This window comes from Musa acuminata, chromosome BXJ3-6 (assembly GCF_036884655.1).
Source record: "Musa acuminata AAA Group cultivar baxijiao chromosome BXJ3-6, Cavendish_Baxijiao_AAA, whole genome shotgun sequence".
In the NCBI taxonomy this organism is placed as follows: Eukaryota; Viridiplantae; Streptophyta; class Magnoliopsida; order Zingiberales; family Musaceae; genus Musa; species Musa acuminata.
In genome coordinates, this window is record NC_088354.1 from 3,657,471 (window position 1) to 3,680,684 (window position 23,214).

At 43.3% G+C, this 23,214-nt stretch overlaps 4 protein-coding genes and 1 pseudogene across 7 annotated transcripts; 4 read left to right on the forward strand and 1 right to left on the reverse strand.

Moving 5' to 3' along the window:
- Positions 1–1,703: 1,703 nt before the first annotated feature.
- Positions 1,704–7,259, forward strand: LOC135581480 (AT-hook motif nuclear-localized protein 10-like). Of its 3 annotated transcripts, XM_065155670.1 has the most exons (6): positions 1,704–1,804; positions 1,906–2,963; positions 3,661–3,713; positions 5,229–5,360; positions 5,979–6,140; positions 6,748–7,259. In XM_065155670.1, exons 2-6 carry the CDS (start codon positions 2,465–2,467, stop codon positions 6,982–6,984), a joined length of 1,083 nt encoding a protein of 360 aa, XP_065011742.1. In that variant the 5' UTR covers positions 1,704–1,804; positions 1,906–2,464; the 3' UTR covers positions 6,985–7,259. The 3 variants fall into 3 exon arrangements, with proteins under 3 accessions (XP_065011742.1, XP_065011743.1, XP_065011741.1); XM_065155669.1 differs by having other exon boundaries at positions 1,725–2,963; XM_065155671.1 differs by lacking the exon at positions 5,229–5,360 and having other exon boundaries at positions 1,719–2,963.
- A 90-nt stretch (positions 7,260–7,349) lies between these two features.
- Positions 7,350–11,097, forward strand: LOC135640872 (plant intracellular Ras-group-related LRR protein 4-like; annotated as a pseudogene). Its single transcript, XR_010497483.1, has 4 exons — positions 7,350–9,143; positions 9,541–10,437; positions 10,527–10,683; positions 10,801–11,097. The product of XR_010497483.1 is annotated as a plant intracellular Ras-group-related LRR protein 4-like (transcript).
- A 451-nt stretch (positions 11,098–11,548) lies between these two features.
- LOC103986865 (uncharacterized) lies at positions 11,549–15,604 on the forward strand. The gene is made up of 3 exons (XM_018827277.2): positions 11,549–12,130; positions 12,743–13,185; positions 15,301–15,604. The coding sequence occupies exons 2-3, from the start codon at positions 12,785–12,787 to the stop codon at positions 15,326–15,328; spliced, it is 429 nt and encodes a 142-aa protein (XP_018682822.1). The 5' UTR covers positions 11,549–12,130; positions 12,743–12,784; the 3' UTR covers positions 15,329–15,604.
- Positions 15,605–17,971: 2,367 nt separating this feature from the next.
- On the forward strand, positions 17,972–20,120 carry LOC135641257 (O-fucosyltransferase 20-like). The gene is made up of 5 exons (XM_065156511.1): positions 17,972–18,599; positions 18,673–18,841; positions 18,984–19,073; positions 19,163–19,446; positions 19,508–20,120. The coding sequence occupies exons 1-5, from the start codon at positions 18,010–18,012 to the stop codon at positions 20,004–20,006; spliced, it is 1,632 nt and encodes a 543-aa protein (XP_065012583.1). The 5' UTR covers positions 17,972–18,009; the 3' UTR covers positions 20,007–20,120.
- Positions 20,121–20,364: 244 nt separating this feature from the next.
- On the reverse strand, positions 20,365–22,625 carry LOC135641256 (receptor protein kinase-like protein ZAR1). Its single transcript, XM_065156510.1, has 2 exons — positions 21,204–22,625; positions 20,365–21,121 (listed from the first exon to the last, which is right to left on the reverse strand). Exons 1-2 carry the CDS (start codon positions 22,597–22,599, stop codon positions 20,529–20,531), a joined length of 1,989 nt encoding a protein of 662 aa, XP_065012582.1. The 5' UTR covers positions 22,600–22,625; the 3' UTR covers positions 20,365–20,528.
- Positions 22,626–23,214: the final 589 nt, after the last annotated feature.

Below are 23,214 nucleotides of genomic sequence, written 5' to 3' on the forward strand. Positions count from 1 at the left end.
GCAAAACAACTAGTTCTTATCTCACTTCTTTCAAAGAATAACTTCCTGATTGACTGAATGCAATAAACCCTCTCCTTTGTCCTACCAATCTAAAAGAAGAATTGAACACAAATCAGCAGAGTTTTGCTGTTAAATTATTGCAAGAAATGAGAAAGAATGACAACAACAACAACAACAAAAAAAAGTGAAAATTATTAACCTTTAAGCTGTTTTTGGTGTTTCTGACTTCAAATTCATGTCTAACCAAATAATTTTCACCTGTGGCAGATAAGTTCAGTTCCCAACTGGAGAAGATGTAACCTGATCCACTTGGCATCCCAGCAGACCCAAGTTTGGCCATCTTGGAAAAGGTTCCAAGTCATGCCATCAAACAGACAGTATCCAGTTGCTTGCAAGACAGACCACCATACAAGGTCCCCTTTCTAGGGAAGCTAGAAAGAAAACAAATCCCTTTTGTTTTCTAGCCTAATGAATTTTTTTTGCCCCTCTAAACTTGACTTCTCAACCAAAAGCCATGGCAGCTGGTGCTGTTGTCAATCTTCTTGCAGTAAATTGGTTGCATAAACATTAGTTGTCCAAGTCATGGCCACACCAGGGACCAGACTTGTATCATCTTTTTGTTCACAAGAGGAAAAGGGAGACCAGACTTGCAATGAATCTTTTTGTTCACAAGAGGAAGAGGGAGAAAAAAAGAAAGGCAAAAAGAGATGGGGGGAGATTATCAAGTTGAGCAATGGGAGAAATGGAAGGGGTAGGAGGTCACATGGAGTATTTGTCTTTTTCCCTACTTTTTCCAACACAACTTATTGGTTTTAGACCTAACACTCACCTTTTTGGTATGCTTGTCCACAATATAATTCCAAGATAAGGTTTTCACATCTCCTCCTCCTCCCCTCAACAATTCAATTCCATGTAATATGTTCTAGGCTGTCCACTAAATCTGTCTTTTTCCTGAGATGTCATGCTTATCCTGTGGTTGAATTAATTAACTTAACAATGATAAACTTCTCTTAATTATAATAATGTCATGCTTAAAAAGTCAGACTTGGCCTGTTTTAAATATTATATCAGTAGCTATCCATGTTGATAGTACTACTCTTTTGGTTCCAAAATGCAGATTTAATCTTGACTAATTAATTTATTAGCTTTTCTTTATAAACCATGAAAGTAATAAAAATTAATATTTCTTGTAAATAGTTGACAGAAAAATCAACAAAGTGTCATAATATTTTTTATATCCCTCTTGTATAAATCAAATTTAAGGATGATGTTTAGATATTTAAATTGATTAATGTATTTATTATATAAGTGATAGGTAAATTCATATGTATGTTATTTAATATAATTAAAATATTATTTAAAATATTTTAAAGATGATAAATCATATATATATATATATTATAATAATAATAATAAGCAATTTAGATTCCCCTAAACTAATTGCAGACAGGCCCTAATCTTAATGATATATTTATTATATTGGATGAAAACCACTATGTATGGAACTCAAGTCGGGTGTGGACATCATGATTGTCAAGCTTTTTGCACGAATCGTGACGAGCCACCTAATGGTAGAAAGAAAGATTTGTGGGTTTTTGGAGATTAATTAATAGCGTTTTAGGTTAATTGTTACGTTAATTTGGATTAAGAAATTTTGCCGGCCTTCTTTTTATTGTTGTGATTATTATTTAATTCGGAAAACCTCCGCGAAATTATTAAAAAAAGGGGCATTGATTTCCTCCATTTTAGTGTTCTCAGGGCTCAGTGAGAGAAGCTCTCTGAGCGATCTGACACGGGCGTTTAGGTTCTTTTCCTTCACCAAAATCGCTCTTTTCTCGTCTTTTTTCCCTCATTCTCGGCTTTCTTGAGGAAATTATTGGCCAGAGTCGTCGTGTTTTTCCGCAGGAGTTTGGAGAAAAGGAGGAATTTTGACGTGATAAGGCGATGGGGACAGTAGTAGTAGTTCCTCTGCTTTATTTGACCGGATCTTGATTCTTTTGTCCCTGCCCTTTTGATCTCCTAGTACTGTTAGGGTTATGTCGATTTTCTTGCTTAGTCTGGTTTCTTAGTGTTTTGTGCTGCCAATTATTACAAGTCGAATTGTTATTCTGGTCGTTGCTGTCGTAATTTGGAGACGAAGAATAGATTTTGAAGCGTAGGGCTTATGGGTTTAGGAATTATTTGTCAGCTGCAGTGCTTCGGTGCATGTTTCAGGAGGCTTTCGCCGTAAAAATTTTCATCTTTCCTGATCTTTGTTAGAATTCCTTGGAACGTAGTTAAATTTTCGAGTGCTTAGTGGAGAAAAGCGCTCAAAATTTCTTCTTTTTTTGACTTCGGAAGAGGTTCTCGAGTGTGATCTTACTCCTCAGAGTAGCCCTGTAGGAAGTTTTGGATGTTATTGGCGTCGCTGTAGGATTTGGATTGCCTGGTAGGTAATGGTGCTTACAGCTCGCTGCTTGGTCGCATGGAAGTGAGGTTGGAGCAGGGGACTATGGCTAGTAGAGAAACCTCCTCGTTGTTCTTTGGTGTGCAGAAAAGTCCGGTGCAATCGCAGCCGCCGGCGATGCAGAGCATGCGATTGGCCTACGTGGCAGATGGCACGGCTATCTTCAAGCCGATATCCAGTTCATCTCCTGCTCCTCCTCGGACTTCTCCTCCTCCTTATCAAGGAGGAGGAGATGGAGGAGAGAATGCTGGAGCTGGAGATGGTAGCTCTGCGGTGATCACACCCCATGGCCTGAACATCAACGTTGGAGAGCCAGTGAAACGGAAGAGGGGGCGGCCGAGGAAGTACGGACCCCATGGCCTTGCTCTGAACCCTTTATCTACTGCTGCTTCAGTCTTGCCGGTAGCCGGTGCGTTCTCTCCTCCTGCAGGGATGGCTAACCCGGCCGATGCCACTAAGAAACCAAGGGGCCGGCCACCGGGTTCCGGCAACAAGAAGCAGAAGCTGGGTGCTCTAGGTATTATCAATGCTTATCTCGTATTGCTATTAGCATTTGTCATGAGGTATTGATATACTTCGGTCGATGAATATTTTGGTGGACTTTGGCCCTCTTTTCTGTGATCTTAATTGCGTCGGTCAAATTTGTTTTTCTTGCTTGGTATCCTGTGGAGAAGCTGATTCTTGTTTCCATCGAGAGTGTTTGCCTTATCAAAAAGTAAAGAAAGATTCTTTTTTTTTCTCTGAATTCAAATTTTAATGGATCTGACAGGCATGGCCAACTGTTCTCAAAATATATCATTGTTCATGACCTCTTTTTTCTTATTTTATTGAAACCTGAGAAATTTAGAAATGATTGTTTGATGCTAAATGCATTATTATACTAATTTTTTTATAATTGTTTTATGCATCCTAGCAAAGTTTATATACATTCTCCATAAATTATATGCTCGATGATTATATATTTTCTATTGTCCAGCAATATAAAGTTGCTTTCCCTTTGGCCAATAATTGATAGTCTGGTTTCTTGTTAGGAAATGACACATTAATCTTTTACTTGATTTCTGTTAACACTTGAATTATTATAAGCTTGTAACAGTGATATGCATCTGATGTATTTTGTAGATTCTTTTAAGTGTACTTTTCTCTTTTTTTCTTTTTGATAGAATGTTTGTATTTCTCGCCACTTCTTTGTAACTGTACTTGTTGACTTGCAGGATCATCAGGAACTGGATTTACTCCTCATGTTATTACAGTAACGGCAGGAGAGGTATCAATTTCTTCTTAGAATCATTTCATATATGGAGGATGATAGGTTCCACCTGTCCTGGTTGTATTAGCTTACTGTATCTAATTGTTGTATGAGCTTCCTGTATCTAATTATTCTTTTATAGCATTTAACGTGAATAAAGGAATAATCTGTAACCTTGACAGAACTCGTCTCTATGTTGCTTTGTGATTTGTCAAGTGATGTACAACATAGGTTGTACACTTGTTTGTCTTTTCATTTCTGCTTTCTCTGCAAACAAGATCCAATTAATTTGAAGCAAACATTTAAAATTGTAGTTCGTCAAAGCATTTGTTTTTATCATGTTTCATTTTCTCATTCTTATGAAGGAGATGCATGTTGTTTCTGTATATATATTTTTTCCATTAGGATATTTCTAATTCTACATCGAGTCAGGGCTAAAGCCAAAACTTTCCTTGAGAGGCCAAAGTAATTAAACATAGAGGAAAAATTATTGTGCTCCATTGAACTGATGTCAAAAGGAGCAAGGATGTTGCCTATTTGTATAATTTTGTGACATCCTTTTTGTATAATTTTTTTAGTGATATAAGCTATTTATTTAGGCACCTTGAAATTTATTCTGTGATAGAAATAAATTTCCGCTGAAATTTTGAATAGTCATTTGATGCAAATCTTGGCAACCAACTCTTTGTTTTTACTGAAAAATTTTATTATGAGATGTAGAATACAAAGGCGATTACTAAGGCGAGGTTTTTTTATTTATCAAATTTGGAAAATTACCTATGACAAACACTTGGTCACAAGAATAATGTTGACCTACCAGGTTTGCTTAACTGCTATGGTTAGTAATCGTTAATGCCCGGGGGAGCAGGTGTAAAACTTATCTGACATGTTAGCTAAAACTTTACCTGATCTTTCACAACTACCTCTTTGAACAATGTCATATGCTTCATAATGTACAAACATAATTTACATGTATACATCATAATTTATTCTTCTCCTGTGTGCCATGTTTTTTTCTTTTTCTCTCTTTTCTGCACCACACTTGGATATTTATCTCATGACTATATCCATGCAACGCTTGTCATCTGTAATTCGTTTTATTATTTAACATCATATGGTTGTAAAAGCTTTTATGAACCTATCATCCACATAATCAGGCATAATATAATCTTAAGACAAAGAATATGTTCTCATGCACGAGATAACAAGTTGGGTACCAGTTTCTTTTTTCTTTTCCCACTTAGTTTCTTTTATTTGATGACTTCTGTTATACTTCGCCTTGAAAGAGATTGAAGTCCAAAGCATACAAGCATATTATTGTCTCAGACTAAGATGCCTTGAATCTTGGATTCCTTAATGCCTGATGCAAATGAGAATCTCTAGTGGGATGGATAGTCCAAATATACGTCATGCATTTTAGTCTTACATATTTTTGGATTGGTCTAAGGTCCATGATCTTGGGTTTATTGTTGAATAGGAGGATCCATTAAAAAATATTTAACTGCTATTAATTTGTTCGATCTCTGGTTTCAGGATGTATTTTCAAAAATTATGTCATTTTCTCAGCATGGATCACGTGCCATTTGCATTCTTTCAGCAAATGGTGCCATATCTAATGTAACTCTTCGTCAGCCAGCAACTTCTGGTGGTACTGTAACTTATGAGGTACAGATGCTAGTCTTTCCAAAACTGCTACAAGCATCTGCTAAGTACTGCATTTTTGTTTCCTCTGACAATCCGGTTCATTTCCTGCTTGTTTTGTTTTGCAAATCCATTTATCATGATTGAATTGTTTCAACGGACTGTTTCACAACAGAAGATGTTGCTTGATCAATGTTTGGAAGCTTTGGCAAAGTCATGTCACTCATTTTAGTGAATGATTCTGAAGTCTTGGTTTTCTGGGAATGATGTTCACTAAATTTAATAGGAAGCTATTTGGTAATACTTGTAATATCATATCAGTCATTTTAGCCTTATTTTCATGTCCTCTTTGGAAGATGTTCTTAGTATACAATAAGAAAGATGTCCACATCCTTGTTGTTGACATTTTGAAAATATAGCCCTCCTACAGAATCTGGAGAATAATTTAAGTCTGTCCTTTGTTCATCATTCGAAAGATGTCTGCATCTTTGTTCCTGACATTTTCGAAATCTGTTCTGCTTATGGAATCTAAGAATAGCTTCAAACTGTGCTTTGTTCATTGTTCTGTTGACTGACTTTTCATTCAGGTTTGTGGAGTGTCTTAGTCACTTGTACAAGTTCTTAGCGTATTTTCTTATACAGGGACGATTTGAGATCTTGTCATTGTCTGGATCATTTTTGCTGTCAGAGAGTGGTGGACAGCGAAGTCGAACAGGTGGCTTGAGTGTATCGCTAGCTGGTCCTGATGGACGAGTTTTAGGTGGTGGAGTGGCAGGACTTTTGATGGCAGCATCCCCAGTTCAGGTTCGTTTGTGTTAAATTAAAGTAAAACTTCATCTGGCCAATTAGGCATATGATCATTTATTATCTACTGAGCTTGTGAATATTATAGATTAAACAATAAGTATGGTCTTCATTTTTTTTATCAAACTTTTATTGACATCAAGTTCCACAAATGGGGAAATACAAGCAACATAAACTTGGTGCCTTTTAGGATGCTTCCACCACGTTGCCATTTAATGCTAATGTGGAGTTGTATAAAAATACCTTTTATGCATGGCTGTTGAGGTCCTATCTGACATTGCTTTGGCTAAAAATATAATTGTGCTTTTTTGTGGCCCCGAACTTATTATTTTTAGTGTTATCCTCCTTATAGTTGTGGTTTAAGCGATTGATGCATCAAGACATCTCTACGTTCTCAAGTTTTCATTCAGTTGTTAACTTCACAATCCACTCAAAAAGTTACTCCAGGCTGTTTGAATACGTAAATGGTGGCTCTTTTTGAGTGATGTCATGGCATAAAATTTTACGCTGGTCACATTTGGGTCATACTTTGTTGCATAAATTGGTTTCCGATGTAGCTCAATATTTGCACCGAGTGATCATAATTGACTGGAATTGACCTTTACAGGTAGTTATGGGGAGCTTTATACCTGATGGAAAAAAGGGCTCGAAACAGATTAATCCCGTAGACCCAACATCTGCCCCTGGAAAGCTTGCCGCAGATGGGATGACGGGAGCCAGCAGCCCACTTTCGCGGGGCACCATGAGCGAATCCTCCGGTGGCCCTGGGAGCCCACTCAACCAGAGCACCCCTGTGTGCAATAACAGCAATCAGCAAGGCCTCTCTAACATACCATGGAAGTAACTTGCGCTTACTTGCGTTCGTACTGTTTTGAACCCTTAATAAGCTTAGTTCAAGTGAAGAAGAGGGAAAATCACTAAAAATTCCCCTCATCAGATTACTTATGTTGCGCTTTGTAGCTATTCTTTAGTCGTATCGGCACATCATACTAGTGCCTGAAGTTGAATCAGAATGTGCCATCAAATGTTGTCATGTCGGTATATATGTGCTTGTCTGCCCCAAATCCTTGGATCTACTCTTCCTCCATGTCAGTTTGAATATATGTTGATGATTATATATCTGTGGGCTCATACAGTCCTGTTTAAATTTGCAGTATCCATCTTGTTGCTTTGAACTTCCAAGGAAACCAAAGAACTGACAGCCAATACTGACTCCGATTTCATACTGCAATGCTGTGTGCTGCTGCCTCTGCAAAACTTTGTAGAGGTTTCATATATTTTCATGACAGAAGTGAAATGCTTGAGTTCACTGAACTGAATATGTCTTCTCTTGTTAATAACAAGTTATATAACACATGAACAAGAAATTTGGTGAGACATTTAATATGATGATGAACTGATAACACTTGCATTAACCCACATATGAATGGAGGTGGCTTGGAACTGTGTTGGCACCTGCATAGGTAAGCAGAAGAGGATAAGATGAAAGAACAGCACCAGAGAAAAAGGGCTTATACTAAAATGATGGTGGTGGTGGATCCATGACACTGGTGAGACCATCCCACGGTTCTTGCCCACCCTCCTCTCTCTTCATGTTCAGTCTAGCTGAGAGCACATACAGTTGGAATTGAGAGAGAGAGAGAGGGAGCGAGAGGCGGTGTCGTGGCTCAGTTATCAAACACCTCTTAAAGGCCACATTGGTACCAAAATTTGGTTTACCGACACTGCTTGCTCTTCCCAAGGAGACCGCCCCTACTCTGGAGCAGAATCCCAGAGAGAGAGAGAGAGAGAGAGAGAGAGCGAGAGAGAAAGATTGCGACTTTGTCATCGGGGCGTACGGTTTCGTCATCTCTTCTCTTGGTTCCTTCCGAGGAATCCATGACGGTCCTGCTGTCGCGCTCTCTCACTCTCGTCTTCGTAGTGGATATGTTTCTCTGCTGATGGTTTTCTGTCAAAAGTAGGTGAGTTTGTAGGTAATTGATGCAAGAGATCGGAATTTTGTTGCTTGTTTTGAGGCGCAAGATTTGGTTGCTAGACTAGCTAACTTCGTGAATGGTATGGTTGTCGGTGCTGAATTATCAGAGTATTTCGTGGATTTTCTTTGATAAATTCTAGCCGATTTCTTCATCGCCATTGTGCTCAAATTGGCGCCTTTTCGGTAATGCCACTCTAAAGTTCAGATCTTTACCGGTTTTATGTGGAGAAAATTATCCTTCGGCCTCGCTTCTCCTCCTTATCTGAAGATTGTTCTGGAAAAGCAACGGAACTCGTGAGATTTGGTTACGAAGCACTTTTCTGATGTGGATTTCTACTTGCAAGCCCGTGGGTGATCTCTTTTCCCCCTATCTGAGCCTCCCAAAAGTCCCCCCCGATCTGGTTTACTGAAACTTTCCCGAGAAATAGGTCCTTCTTTGCATTCCGTTGACAGTGTCGTCGAAGAAATCATGCGACTTCACCGATCTCTGCCGGTAAGACCAGGCATAAATGAGGTCGAAGCTGCCATGGCGTTCGTTCACAACGTGGACAAGGAGGAGCTGGCCCGCATCGATGCCATCCTGAAGCAGAACAAGGGATCCGAGGCCCCCGAAGAGCTCTTCTTTGTCCTGCAAGAGATGTAGAAGAATGCAGTGTACGACCAGAGCAAAGAACAGAAGAGGGAAGCTCCTAAGCTGCTTGATCTGGAAAACATCCATGCCCTGTTTGATGAATTGATCCAAAGAGCATCCAGCTGTCTCCCTTCAAGCTCAAGTGCATCAGCTCCATCGATCCCTACGAGTTCAGTTACAGTAAGCATGGCCGATTCTAACACTCCGACAAGTTATTCAAGTAGTGCTTCATCTGTCTTACACTCAGAAAATGGGGTTAAGAGGAACACTGATTGGGTGTCAAGAGATAATAGTTTCCTAAAAATGCCAAGGTCAGCATGTCGATGGAATCGTCGGAACACCCACCCGTCCAGAAGATTGATCCCGAATTCAACAACTAGGCAAGAAGTCACTTCTGGTAAGTTATTTTAGTTTGTATATTCTTCTGCTCCTGTTAGAAAGACAAGTAATATTGATAAGTTTAACAAGTTTCTTTAGAATATTTGTAAGGGATGAGTATAGGTTCGACTATAATTATGTTTGCGATGGTATTTAGAGAGAGCCAATCCAAAATAGTTGGGACATTATGATTTGTTATTGCTATGATGGCATTTAGAGAATCATACAGGTATCGATCACTTAAAAGGAAAAGAACATTGTGATGTATAAATTCATAAATAAATAAATTAGCAAAATGTTCCAAGTCAGCTACAATAATAGCCCTAGATCAGAACTGCAGTAGCTTGTACATTTTTATGGGATGTAGAGTTTATTGTCATCTGTGTTTTGTTACTTATTCATGATGTATTGTGCAGGGGAAGAAAGTGGAAAATTGAGCCTTATTAAACCAGCTAGCTTGATTGAAGTCTCTGCAAAGAAGGGCACTCGTGACCTCACTCGTCAGAATAAGCTGATGGATCAAATAGACTGGTTACCTGATTCAGTTGGGAAGCTCTCCGATCTGGTTACTCTTGATCTTTCAGAAAACTGAATTGTCGCCTTACCTACGATGATTGGTACTCTTTCTTCTTTAACAAAATTGGACCTTCACTCAAATAGGATTGTTCAACTTCCTGACTCTATTGGGGATCTCTACAACCTGCTATATCTAGATCCGAGGGGAAATCAGTTGACACCATTGCCATCTTGTGGAACTTGAATTGAGCTCAAACCAGCTTTCCTCGCTGCCTGATGCAATTGGGAATCTCCTAAGATTGACAAAACTAAATGTTGAAACAAATGAATTTGAGGAGTTACCTCACACTATTGGTAACTGCATTGCTCTTGTTGAGCTTCAAGCTGATTATAATTGCCTGAAAGGCCTTCCAGAAGCTGTTGGCAGACTCGAATCTTTGGAGGTTCTCACTGTTCGCTACAAGCCTACAACAATATCAAAGGACTTCCAACAACAATGGCATCTTTATCAAAGATGAAGGAGCTTGATGTTAGTTTTAATGAGCTCGAATCAATTCCTGAGACCTTGTGCCTTGCAACTTCTCTGATCAAGCTAAGCGTAGGAAATAATTTTGCTGATTTACAATCGCTCCCATGCTCCATTGGCAATCTTGAGTTGCTCGAGGAGTTAGATATCAGCAACAACCAAATTAGGGTCCTTCCTGACTCTTTTGAGATGTTATCGCATCTCCGTGTGCTTCATACAGAAGAGAACCTCTTGGAAGTGCCACCAAGACATAGCAGAAATGGGTGCACAAGTATTTTCTACATACTTTCAATTATTTTCGTATATTGTTCACTTCATAGATAAGTATTTATTTATTTATTTATTTTTTGTGTTTTGAAGGCCATTGTGCAATACATGGTCGAACTTGTTGCGAAAAGGGATGTTAAGGTGCGACCATTGAAGTCTAAGATGAGTTGAGCTCAATTTTGCTTTTTCTCAAGGCTTAACATAAGGAAACATGATAGCTTCGACTATGTGAACTGATTATAGACTTCAGGTAATTGAAATGAACATTTTTTTTCAGCTGAATAATCACTTACCATATGTTTTGTTATTGGTATTACCCATCTTCGACTTTCATTCTAGCTTCTAAACCCATGCAAATAATTTTCAGGAAGTGTATTATCCAATGTGGAATCATGATCATGATGCACATCTGCAAAGAGAATCTTTTCCAGGCTCATGTAACAAATGTCTCCAGGATGCGGTTTCAATGTCCTTGAAACTTGGTATAAGGAGAGGGTCCTGCTGCCTTCACATGTAACCCTTATCATCTACTACTTGTTGCCGCTATCAGAAAGCAAAGTGCTCCACAGTTCTGATTCTCTATATTTTCTTGTAATTATCTCTCTTCAGATTGTAGTGCAGATTTGCCATTTGGTAGAACCCAACTCACTAATCTGTTCTTTCATTATCAATAAATTGTTTTCTTTTACACTATGTATATATGTATATATTTGTGTGTATGTGTATGTGCACATATGCATATATATACATACATATATACATATATATATATATACATATATGTGACAGTATAGGTCCGATATGTCTTCATCTTCCTCTAGAGAATGGACAAAGTGGTAGAGTCGAAGACAAATTGCATGACATCTATAAAACATCGTAAACCATTCTAAGAGCTCGATAGGCAAGGAGTACCATCTTCGTCCTCTTGAGTTCAAACTCAAAGGAGAGGGGGAGTCTCCGTTATATGACTTGTTAATTTTATTATGTTAATAACATTTATATTGATAACTGACTCATTAACTTTATTACATTGATAATTGGCTTGTTGACATAATTCTTAATCTACTTTGTTCGTGGGAGATTAAGCTTAGGTACTACTACCGGAGTCAAAAGACAAAAAAATCCTTTCTTTCACGGCTTCGCTCCCCTTCATCCGTTTCATTCACGGTGTGAAAAGTCAACCCCAGATCTCTTCTGTTGGCTTGTAGATTTGCTCGACCCCTCTGTCTTGAGCTTTCCAGCATCAACAAGTGTAACATCTGCGTGGGTTGGGCTCAGTGACATTACCTGTCGATCCATGTTTGGCAGAAGTTGCAAAGGGAAGAAGAGCTGCAAAATTGACTGTTTCATTCTCATGATCGATTTGGTGAACAGAATCTATGGCTGGATCTGATCCAATCTAGAGACCCTATTCTAATCCCAAAATCTATTTAATGTAATGAGGGAAATATCTTCTTCTCGTCTGCTGGTTTCTTTGCTCTTTCACGAACACTCTAATCTCCTTCCTCTTTGATATCACATTCCCCTTTTCCCTCATATTTGATTTGGGTTTCGATCCTTTCTCACCGAGAATCAGTATCGACCCGTCAAATCTTCGACTTTTTGCCGGCAGAACCAACAAAATCCGATCTTTTTGATGCGTCCTCGTTCCATTTCTAATTTGCTCACCAGCGGTGAAGGGGGAACGCTCATATCAGGTCAGTCTCAAGAATCTCATACCTCAAGATGTCATTTTTATTCCTCTTTGGGGGATTTATGTTGGAAAGATTGTTTCTCTGTCCTTCTACTTGGTCTTGCTTTCCTAAATGCCTTTGCCATTCCCCGATTTTAACCATCTGAATGTTCTTGAAAGCAAACTTTCGCGAGGAGAACCGGCAAGGATTGCAGTCTTCTTAAAACAGCAATTTCTTTTCTTAATCTGCAATATGTTTCATCCATTTCTAATGCTGGCTTTTTTTCATGTTGTCACGCTGTTAAACCTTTTTAATTCTTTATCTTGAGACTCCAGATCTTTGGTTTCTTGGATGTCTCTGATTTGGTTTTCTAGTTTGGGGTTTCCTTATTAGCATTTCACATTTCACCTCTTTGAAGCCTCACATGACTTTTTGATGGTTGATCTACGTATTTTTGCAAGCCATTCTGCTAGTTATTAGCTTTTGTGCTGGGGCTGCCGAACATCCTCCTCTGCTGCATCTTTACTGGATATTGTAGCATAACAGCTTGGAGGTGGAAGTACACAAGCAACAATAAAATTCTGCAAAAACATAGCCTCATTGCCCCTTTAATCTATTTTTTTGTCCTTTATGCAGTTAAATGATCATCTGAGTTGTTTATATTGCTGGTTTGGGTTAATGGGTAGAGGCAGAGGCAAGGGGAAGAAATTGACCATGGTCACTGGTAATGAGGATCCAGGGAGTGGTGGTGAAGAGGTGCTCCCTACATATAAGAGGAGAGGAAGGCCTCAGAAGCCCTTGAAGGATGAATCTGATGATGAAACTGAAAAGATTGAAGACGAAGACAATGTGAAGCTTACTGCACAAAGCAAAGAAATTAAGGGTTCAACAATGGTGAATGGGAAGAAGAGGACTCGATATTCAAATGCAAAACAGAACTCTGACTTGGTCATCGACAAAATTAGTGCTGGATCGCAGTCCATAGATGAGGATTCAACTAGGTCTAATGGTTTTCGACATAATGGGAGCCGGCGGAAGAGCAAGCCTCGTCGAGCTGCCGAAGCTGGAGTTGAGTGCAAGTGAGATTTTGAACCAATTTTACTGATTCATCTATCATTCCATTGCCAAGCATTGATGATGACTGAGATCCTTGGTGGTTCACTTCTTTTGTTTTTGTTGTCCGTCTTTCTTTTGTTTCATTATCTTGTTCATGATTAACTAGGGACTAAGGTCTAAATATATTATGTATTAGTTTATGGTCATAGAAACAGTAAGAAATTAGCTTAATTTTAGCTTCTCTTTGCAGAGAGTTCTTGAACATAAAGTTTAACTATTATCCATTTCACAATTGTGCTTTTTTTTTATTATGCATTATCTTCAATATATTCTTGGGATACTTTTCATCTTCTTGACTTATGTACATGGCATCCTTGGCAACTCCTCGATTGTTAGATTGGGGATTTCTTAGATGTCAGCATTCTCCATATCTGTTTCTATTTTAATTCAAGTTATTGCTGAAAGTTTCAGTTGCTTTGTGTATCTGGAAATTTGGGTTCTTGTCATTAGGTTTATACTGGGATATGTCTCTCATTCTATGTTCTGATTGTTTTGTGCCGGAATTTGCCTCAGAAATGGATGCCTCCTGTACCCTTCTGGTACTTCTTGCGTGTGTGAGTTTGTACACCTAGAAGTAGATGGTTCTTTGTGTATTACATGTTAGCTTAGCTTGACCTCATATTATATTGTATTTGACTCATGTCCTGGAAGAACATGAGCAATGCACATACTTTCCTACGCCTCAATTCTCACTCTAAGCCAGATTCGTGATTCTACACAATGGTTCACTTAGTTCAGCATTTGTTGTAATGATATATTTGGGAGGAAACTTTAATTATGAACACATTTATTTTAAAGCTGCGAGGAAATTTTGAGTTCATCTTAAATGAAGTCTCTGCTATCTTGTTTTATAGAATAATGACACCAAAATAATTTGGTATTTAGAAAAGTTGATTGTCTAAATGATGAAAATCCATGTGTATAACTTGAATTTTGTACATTTTCTTTCTTTCTCATATATGATGTTTTCTAGCTGTCTGTTGCCTACCACTATTGTCATGATAATTTACTTGCTATGTGACAAGTGAAAATGGAAAATGGATTATAGTTGGAGTTTTATAACCTTGATCAATTATTGATGCTTACCTGATTTTGAAAGAATTTGTTCTATTACAAGCTATTATAAGCAAACTCAATTCTGGATCAGGATTTTAATTATACTATAAATTGAAATAAGTAAATAATCTCTCGAAATTGATTTGGATATGCCACAAAAAAAGTCTATTTTAGTTTATTATAAGTGTGAGGTGCTTGCCTTTCTTTTGATTAGGGACCGATATGGCAAAATCCAATCATGATTGCTATTACTTTTATGTTTCTCCAATTTTTGTTATTTGTTTTTCTAAACTTACTAGTCTCTGCAACAACAGCAAACTCATAAGTCCCGACTACTTGGGATCGGCCATGTAGATCTTTTCCTGTAAAAAAGAATTTTAAAAAAAATCTAAATTTTCTGAACTTACTGGTCTCTGCTTACAGAAATTGTCAATAAAGAATTTAGGAAAACCAGTTTCTACAATTTTCCATCGTAATTCCTACTGTTCGAGTTGGCCATTTCTAAGTCTTAGACTCCACAGGTATCATGCAAAAAGGAGGGATTAGTAGACTGTAATTATATCATGAAATGTGGGCTCTAAATCTACTCTACAAGCTACATCATGTTTAATAAACTTCTTGTCGAGATAATTTGACTGGAGCAGATCGACTAGCCTGGTATTTCAATTGCAATGACCTAGGTGGTTTTGTGGGTTGTGTTTGATATATCTAGATGTGTGAACCAGAGGTTCACTTGATCGAAGAAGAGTTCGGGAAGTGTTAGGGCTATCTGTGTCCGCTGTGTAATTTTGTCATTCTAATTGATTAAGATGGCTGATTTAGATTTGGGCTAATCTTTCCGATTTGTAAAACCAAACCTAACCTATCCAACTTGACCTCTGATTGGTACTTTTCTTCTACTCCTATACAAGCCAACTTTGCATGGCTAAACCTCGAATTGGTTTTCAATTAGTTAGCAATCATATAGCTATGGAATAAATAAGTGGTATTTAACATGCGTGATTCTGTTTTGCATATCTTAGGTATGTCGTATGTCACCATGTAAATTAAGCTGGAAGCTGCCCGGTGAAATCTGCTACATGATATGGTGTAATCTGCTGCCCTCTCGCTTCTTTTCTTTAGCCATATCAGTCCGTGAATTCTGTGAGGTTTGTATTTGAACCTTTCAATTCTTGTGCTGTATCTGCCAGCTGAATCCATTGCACAATATGTGCAATAATAGAAGAAATGACTTGAGCACAAGTGGAAGCTTCAATCTAAAGTGTAAGGTAAATTTCAATTCTTTGACCAGATCTATCAGAGGTTTGCTTGATTTTGTTTCATGAACTTTTACCAGGTAAAATGTTGAGTGGATTCTGATGTTGGCCTTCCACAAAACTGATTTCTGCTTTGTCTTTGCCCTAATCTGAGAGTGAAAAGCATGGATATCAGAACCAGTTCATGTCACATATCAACTTAATGCGTCTCTTGAGTTTTGACAAGCTCTCTTTATGTTCACAAGTTCTATCAGAGAGATTAGATGGCTGCTAAGCATTAAATTAGTGCATCTCATAGATCAAAATCCATTATACTTGTCTGTGCCTCATCTTTTAATCATAGAATTCAGCAGTTTGGGTTGTCACATGGTGGTTTCTTGTTCTTTCTTGGTTGTCTTCTTTCTACAAAGGTCATGTTGAAGTATCAATCGCAAGTAGGGGTTTGGACCATCAAGAGCAAAAGATTGCTCTGCAAGTCTTTGATTTCCTTGGCGTGCTGAATGGAAAGTGATCCCAAGTTTCTTTGTCAAGTCAAGCCACTGCACCCTTAGAAGCTCCACTGGGCACAGCTGTGTCACCTCCCAGCACTCCAGAAGGAAGCTGAAAGCTTCAGCAAGCATTGTTTACATTGTTTCAGGACACTGGCAGCCATTGCTGCATGTGTCTTCTATCTCTTCCTCTGGTGCTTAACCATCACAGTAGATACAGCCTTCACTGATATGACATCTCCCAAAAGCATGTGCCAGTCTGATCACATGAGGTCAAACATAGCAAGTGGATGGTACTGCTAAATGTCTAAACATCATATGGTCAAATTGGCCAAATGATGCACTGCTTTCTTTATTATCCTGATGAGCTTCTCTGGAATAAGATCATATGACCTTCATGCTTGGACCATCCAAAATGCTCAACATAAATTCTATTCTTCCCTGCCTAAATGTTACAATGTGATGGTGTTTGGTCCCAATGTCTTTTAAGAGATCAGAAGTTTCTTCCTCAAGCTGCAGGCATGCTTGAGATTCTCATACCTGCATGACAAAAAAGAGTGCTATGGGTGTTGGTCTCTGAGCATTGGATTCCTCCTGCATTTTTCTTCTTGCAAGAAGAGTGCAAGGTTTCTGACATCAATTTTTCCTGCTTATCATACTGTCCAACATTTATCAGAAAACAAAGAGGTTTCAATGTGTTTGACAATTCAATTCTGAAAATTTTCCAGAATTCAAGCAATACAATATCTGAAATAAACCTCAAAGCTTTTGCAGAGCTATAAATTGACAGAATGTTCATACCAACCTTTAATTGTCAGAGCCCTCTTGTAAAAAAAAAGATGATACACTTCAGAAATAATAGAAGAAGATAGATCAAAATCTCTCTATCTCTAATACTTGACAGATTGCAGCTACTGTTTGAGCAGATGGAGCAATGATTAAATATGACTGAAGCAAAAACTTCTTCCTCTAAAGACTTAAGAACTAAGCAGCCTGCACTAAGTTTGAAGGAAGTGACAAGGATTTGCTCCCAAATTTGACTTCTCTCTCCTCTCTGGCCAATCTGATAGTGCCAAACTCATAGCACAGTCTACTAATTCACAGAGTATCTTAATGCAATATGATTATATAAATCTGATTGCTCTAATAAGATTGGAGAGAGGTCCTTAAGGCTTAAGAGATGGCTTTTCTCAACATGCAGCAACCAGTAGCACTTTGATATGGTTGCTTTAGGAATGAAGAAAAGTTACCCTACAAATTTAAGATTATATATATATATATATAGTGGTACTTCACTCAAGTGTAGGTTTTATATTTCTTTTTTCCTTTTGTTTAGGGAATGCATGCAGTGAAGGAGTTGGGGAAGCAGCTCTTAGTCTTTCCTTTGTTGATGCATGAAGAAAGGTGTGGCATGTTGAGGGAGTTGACCATCACCATGCCGAGTTGACTCTTCTGCACTGACCTCCCCATCACGTTGTATGACAGTTCACGACACGTGTTATACGTGTGTATGTACGTATGTATTAGCTTACTTCCACTGCTCAAAAGAAGGCAGGAAAGTAGCCGTTGGCTTCGCGGCGTCTCACACGCAACTTCTTTTGGCTTAAAGCAGCTCCCACGTCAGTCCATGAATCGAGTGATTCGGCATACGTGTGATGAGTACGTGCGAAGCACTGCTCTCTCGAGTTATGCTGGTCAACACTGTCCGGAAGTCAAACGATTTTTATGACTAGGATACTCCTAATGTGGCCAACGGTTGATGATGACTATACTTTGATCAAGATAAATAGAGCCGCGTCTGCCGCACGATACTCCGTCAATTCGATGTTATGCGCGATCTGAACCGTCCGATTTACGTTGCTCAGTCGCGGTCAATCCTAGCATAAGGGGTCTTTAGTCATTTTGTCCTCTCTTCCCGCCGTGTTACTCAAAGCGGAGTCCATATTTACCGCACTACGCAACGGAGACGACGAAGCGTAGAAGAGAAATGGCGGCGACGTCGAAGGGAAGGCGGGTTTCGTACATCGCGGTGCCCTCGGAGATCAGCCGCTCGCTCTCCTCCACCTCGCTTCACAGCCTCCTCCTCCTCTTTTCCCCGACCAAGAAGGCCTCCCGGCCCGGCCACCGCCTCCTCGCCCTTGGTCGCAGCCCAAACTTCCTCTTTTCGGTGCTCTTCTTCTTCGCGCTCGTGGGGATACTGAGATCATGGCAGCACCTCGATCCCCTTGTCCCCTGCCCCCACCTCGGCCGCAGCCCCCTCTACTCCCCGGAACTGTCAGATTCGACGGCGGCGATGGCGGCGGACGTCGGAGGAGGGGTGGAGGCGCGTGGGGAGTTCTGGCAGCAGCCGGACGGTATGGGATACGTTCCCTGTCTCAACTTCAGCGAGCAGTACTTTGCGGAGGGCGTGGCCGCTACGCGGGCTGGACGCCGGAAGAAGTACCTCCTGGTGGTCGTCTCCGGCGGGCTCAACCAGCAGCGGAACCAGATCGTCGACGCGGTGGTAATCGCTCGCGTTCTCGGCGCCACCCTCGTCGTGCCCATCCTCCAGGTCAACGTCATCTGGGGTGACGAAAGGTGCCATCTTGCGTCCCAATTCACATTGTTTACTTCTGTGCGTAGCATCTTGACTGGTTCCTTGCCTGGGCAGTGAGTTCTCTGACGTGTTCGACCTGGAGCACTTCAAGAGCGTTCTCGCCGACGACGTTAAGGTAGTCTCCTCGCTACCCTCGACTCATATCATGACAAGGCCGGTGCAGGCGAAGGAAACGCCTCTTCATGTCTCCCCTGCTTGGATTCGATCAAGATACATGAAGCGAGTGAGTCGTCGTCTTCTCCTACCACAAACGTCCTCAGCGCGCAAAACAGTTCTTCTTTCGATCCGTTCTTCATCAAATGAAGGAATGGAATCCTTATCTTTACTCTTGATTCATCGTTTCTCCTTGTTGATTGCTGGTGCAGCTTAACAGAGAAGGTGTTCTGCTCCTGAGAGGCCTGGATTCCAGGCTTTCCAAGGACCTCCCACCTGATCTCCAAAAACTCCGGTGCAAGGTAACCATTGCCTCCTCTCCATCTTAGTTGACCTGCCTCCTCTCGATTGGAAACCAGAATCGACTGGTGTGTGTCCCCGAATTTACTAGGTTGCGTTCCATGCACTGAGGTTCTCGGCTCCAATCCGAGAACTGGGCAACAAGCTCGCCATGAGGATGAGAAGCAAAGGTCCGTACCTCGCACTCCACCTGCGATTGGAGGAGGATGTGTGGGTGCGAACCGGTTGCCTTCCTGGTCTCAGCCCCGAACACGACGAGATCGTTCGAGTGGAGAGGAAGCTCAAGCCGGAGCTCCTCACCGGGAGGTCCAACATGGCTTACCACGACCGCAAGCTCGCCGGGCTTTGCCCGTTGAACGCCGCAGAAGTCACCAGGTACGCTCACAACCTCTGCCCGTTCTCTATTTCAGCTTGTAATGGTGATGCTACGACTCAGATTGCTGAAAGCACTGGAAGCGCCGAGGGACGCGAGGATATACTGGGCGGGCGGCGAGCCGTTTGGGGGGCGAGACGCCCTGCTGCCCTTGATGAGAGAATTCCCTAACCTGTACAGCAAAGAGAACCTGACACTGCCGGGTGAACTGGGACCGTTCGCTAACAGGTCTTCCCTCCTTGCTGCCATCGATGACGTGGTCTGCGAGCAGAGCGACGTGTTCATGGCTTCGCATGGCGGAAACATGGGGCACCTGATGCGGGGGCAGAGGGCGTTCGCCGGGCACAGGAAGTTCATCACACCGAACAAGCGGCAGATGCTCCGCCACTTCATGAACGCCTCCTTGCCGGCGTCGGAACTCAACCGGATTGTCAAAGAACTGCATCAGGGATCGCTGGGCCAGCCGGAGCTGCGTACCGACAAGATCGGCAGGGATGTCACTGCTTACCCGCTGCCTGAGTGTATGTGTGAGGTTGGGGCAAGGATGAGGTCGATGCTATAGCGAACCACGGCAAGTGAATTCGGATTCGGAGTGAGAACTCGATCGTGCACAACGACATGCAGAAATACACATTAAAGATGGAAGTATGCAGGATGGTTTCTGCTCTTATGTTCATCACTCTGTTCTTGTCTGCTCATAGTGCTTGTGCTTTTGTATCTGCTCTCACTGGGTACACTTCCTTCGTCAAGCACATAAAACTTGATCATCCGACAGATCACCATCATCACATAATTGTAGTCTTCCTCTGGTTAGGGCAGTCCAATTCTGCCAAAGAAATAGCAGAAGAGTCTCAAGGAACAATGGGTCAAAGATCCAATTGGCATCACCTGAGATCGGGAGGAAGAAGACAAAGCAAATCTGAACTAAAGCTGCAGAGCTGCGTCAAGGATCTGCCACTCCAAGAACAGCAACAGGAGGCCTTCTTCAGTGCTACGAAGGCTGGGCGAACGTGAATACTACTTGCTACTACACCCACTGATACAACATGATTACAAAGAAACAAAAGAACAAACACGAGACGGGTCACCGGGTCGCCGCGCCTACGACTCGGTCCAGGCTCTCAGCCACAGCACGCATCCGAGGTCGCAGCTCAGGATCCGCCTCGGTGCACCCCAGCGCGACGTGGAACACTGCGAGCACCTCCCGCTTGGCGTGCACCTCGTGCAGCAGCGCCGGGTCCACCACCTCCGACAGCGGCCGCTCCTTCCGGAACGCCCCGCGCACCCACGCCTCCAGATCCGCCTCCGCCACCCGCCCCGTCACCACCTCCAGCGCCACCACCCCGAACGCGTACACGTCCCCCCTCTGCGTCGCCTCGCCGCCGGGGACCTCCGGGGCCAGGTACCCGTCCGTCCCGGGCCCTGCTGCCTGCTTCTTGGAAGCGGGGTTGGCAAGCCGCTGCTCAGCCCCGGAGGAGACGAGGCAGGAGAGTCCGAAGCCGGATATGTGCGGCTGGAGGTCGTCGTCGAGGAGGATCTTGGAGGAGGTGATGCTCCCGTGGGCGTGTTTCCGGGGGCTGAACTCGTGGAGGTAAGCTAACCCCCGTGCGGCGCCCTGTAGTATCGCGAGCCTCGCTGTCCAGGGAAGGGCCGGAGGCGTCGGATTCCGTGGTCCACCTGCGGGTTCACGAGATGTTAAGCGCAATCGACGGTCGAGATTTACTTCGGTGGAGATGTAGTACGCGATCCGCGATGTTACCGTGGAGGGCGTCGTGGAGGGTGCCGTTGGGTATGTAGTCGTAGACGAGGAGGCGCTCGTCCGGCGCGTAGTAGTAGGCGAGGAGGCGAACCACGTTGGGGTGCTTCGCCCGCCCGATTGCGATCGCCTCCGACTCGAAGGCCCGCTGCCGCCGCCACTCGTCGCCGCCGCTTCCACCGAAAGCGTCCCCGTCTTCCGCCTCGCTAAGGCGGCGCACCGCTACGGCGGAGCCCCCCCGGCCCACCACGACCTTGTACACGATCCCGCTCCTGCTCTTCCCCACCACGTACGCCGACGCCCGGAGCAGCTCCTCCAGCTCCAGCACGAACCCCTCATCCACCGCCGCGTAAACTTCCGACCCGTGTCCATCACGCCGTTCCTCTCCTGCCAAGCCCGCGGGGCCGAAGCCGCCGGGGGAGGAGCCCTTTTCGTTCTTCGGGGCCTTGCCCTCCATGGCGACGCGCCTCCGGCGGAAGTGCCACTGGAGCACGAGGATCGACGCGACGACGACCAGCACGACGCCAGCGATGATCGGGACGGTTCCCACCGGCTTCTTCCGTCCCTCCGCCGCGATCGGGCGGGGTGTGGCGTCGCTGGAGTTCAGGTTGAGGATGGGGTTCGGCTGGGGGATCCTGTGGTCCTGCTTGGGCGCCGGGCACGGATTCTTAAGCGGGAAGCCGCAGAGGCCTGGGTTGCCGGCGAAGGCGGTGGGACCCTGGCTCAGGAGCGACCCCACCTGCGGGATCTCGCCGGAGAGGTTGTTTTGCCGGAGATCCAGGCTCACGGCCGCCGGAATGCCGCCGTACGCCGGCGGTACCGGCCCGGAGAGCAGGTTGCAGGAGAGGTTGAGCACGCCGGAGAGGCGCGGGAGGGAGGCGATGGCCGGGGGCAGCGGCCCGTAGAGGAGGTTGGAGGAGAGGTCGAGGCGGGCGAGGGAGCTGAGCTGGCCGAGCTCGGGCGGGATGGGGCCGGAGAGGTTGTTGCGGGACAGATCGAGCTCGACCAGGCCGCCGACGGCGGAGAGCGCAGCGGGAACGGGGCCGGAGAGGCGATTTCCGGGAAGGGCGAGGCTCTGGAGGGCGGAGAGGAAGGAGAGCTCGGAGGGGATGTAGCCGGAGAGGGCGCGGTTCGGAAGGGCGAGGTCGGCGACGCGACCGCGGCGGCAGGTGACGCCGGTCCAGGCGCAGGGACTGGCGTCGGAGTCGAGCCAGGCGGCCAGCGCGCCGGTGGGGTCGTCGGTGACGGCGGACTTGAGGGCGAGGAGGGCGAGGCCGTCAGTGGTCAATGCAGCGGCGGAGGAGGAGAGAAAAAGGAGGAGGAGGAGAAGGACGTGCACAGCCTCCGCCACGGCTTGTCTTGGTCGCTTGCTTCGCTGGGCTTTGGTCGACGCCGCCATTACCAACGAGGCGTTGCAGAGACAAAGGGAAAGAAATGGGGTGGGGCTGTGGATGAAAGGGGATGGGGTTTTAGTTGAAATGACGAGAATAGACATGAGATGGTGATACAGCGGGCTGATCCGATCGGACGGACGAGGCTTCTCACCTCAAGATCTTCAGAGTGGGTAAAGAACACGACACATAAACCGGTGAGAATGACATATTCAACTTGTCAACGAGACGGTGGAAACACCCTGCTATTACGTATTGGTTTTGCATAAGTCGTACGATACCCTTACATATCTGTCCGCAAAAGTCAGCCTCCCCGAAGCCTCCCATGTCCCTTAGGACCCACAAAAGAGAGAACGGGTTAGAGAGAGCACCTCAATCGGGATCCACAAGCAAACATCTCTAAAAAACACTTCATAACAATGCAAACTACAAAGAGACTTTACAAGTTCTGAACAGTTGCACAACAAGGGTAAAATGATCCATTATAGATCAAACATCTCTCACACGTGTCCACATGATATGATCTTTATTTACAAGCCTAAAACTACCACCAACCTAACTAAAATAGGACTATTAAACATTCGATCGTCCCTCTACATGCTGTACAAAGCATGAACATATCA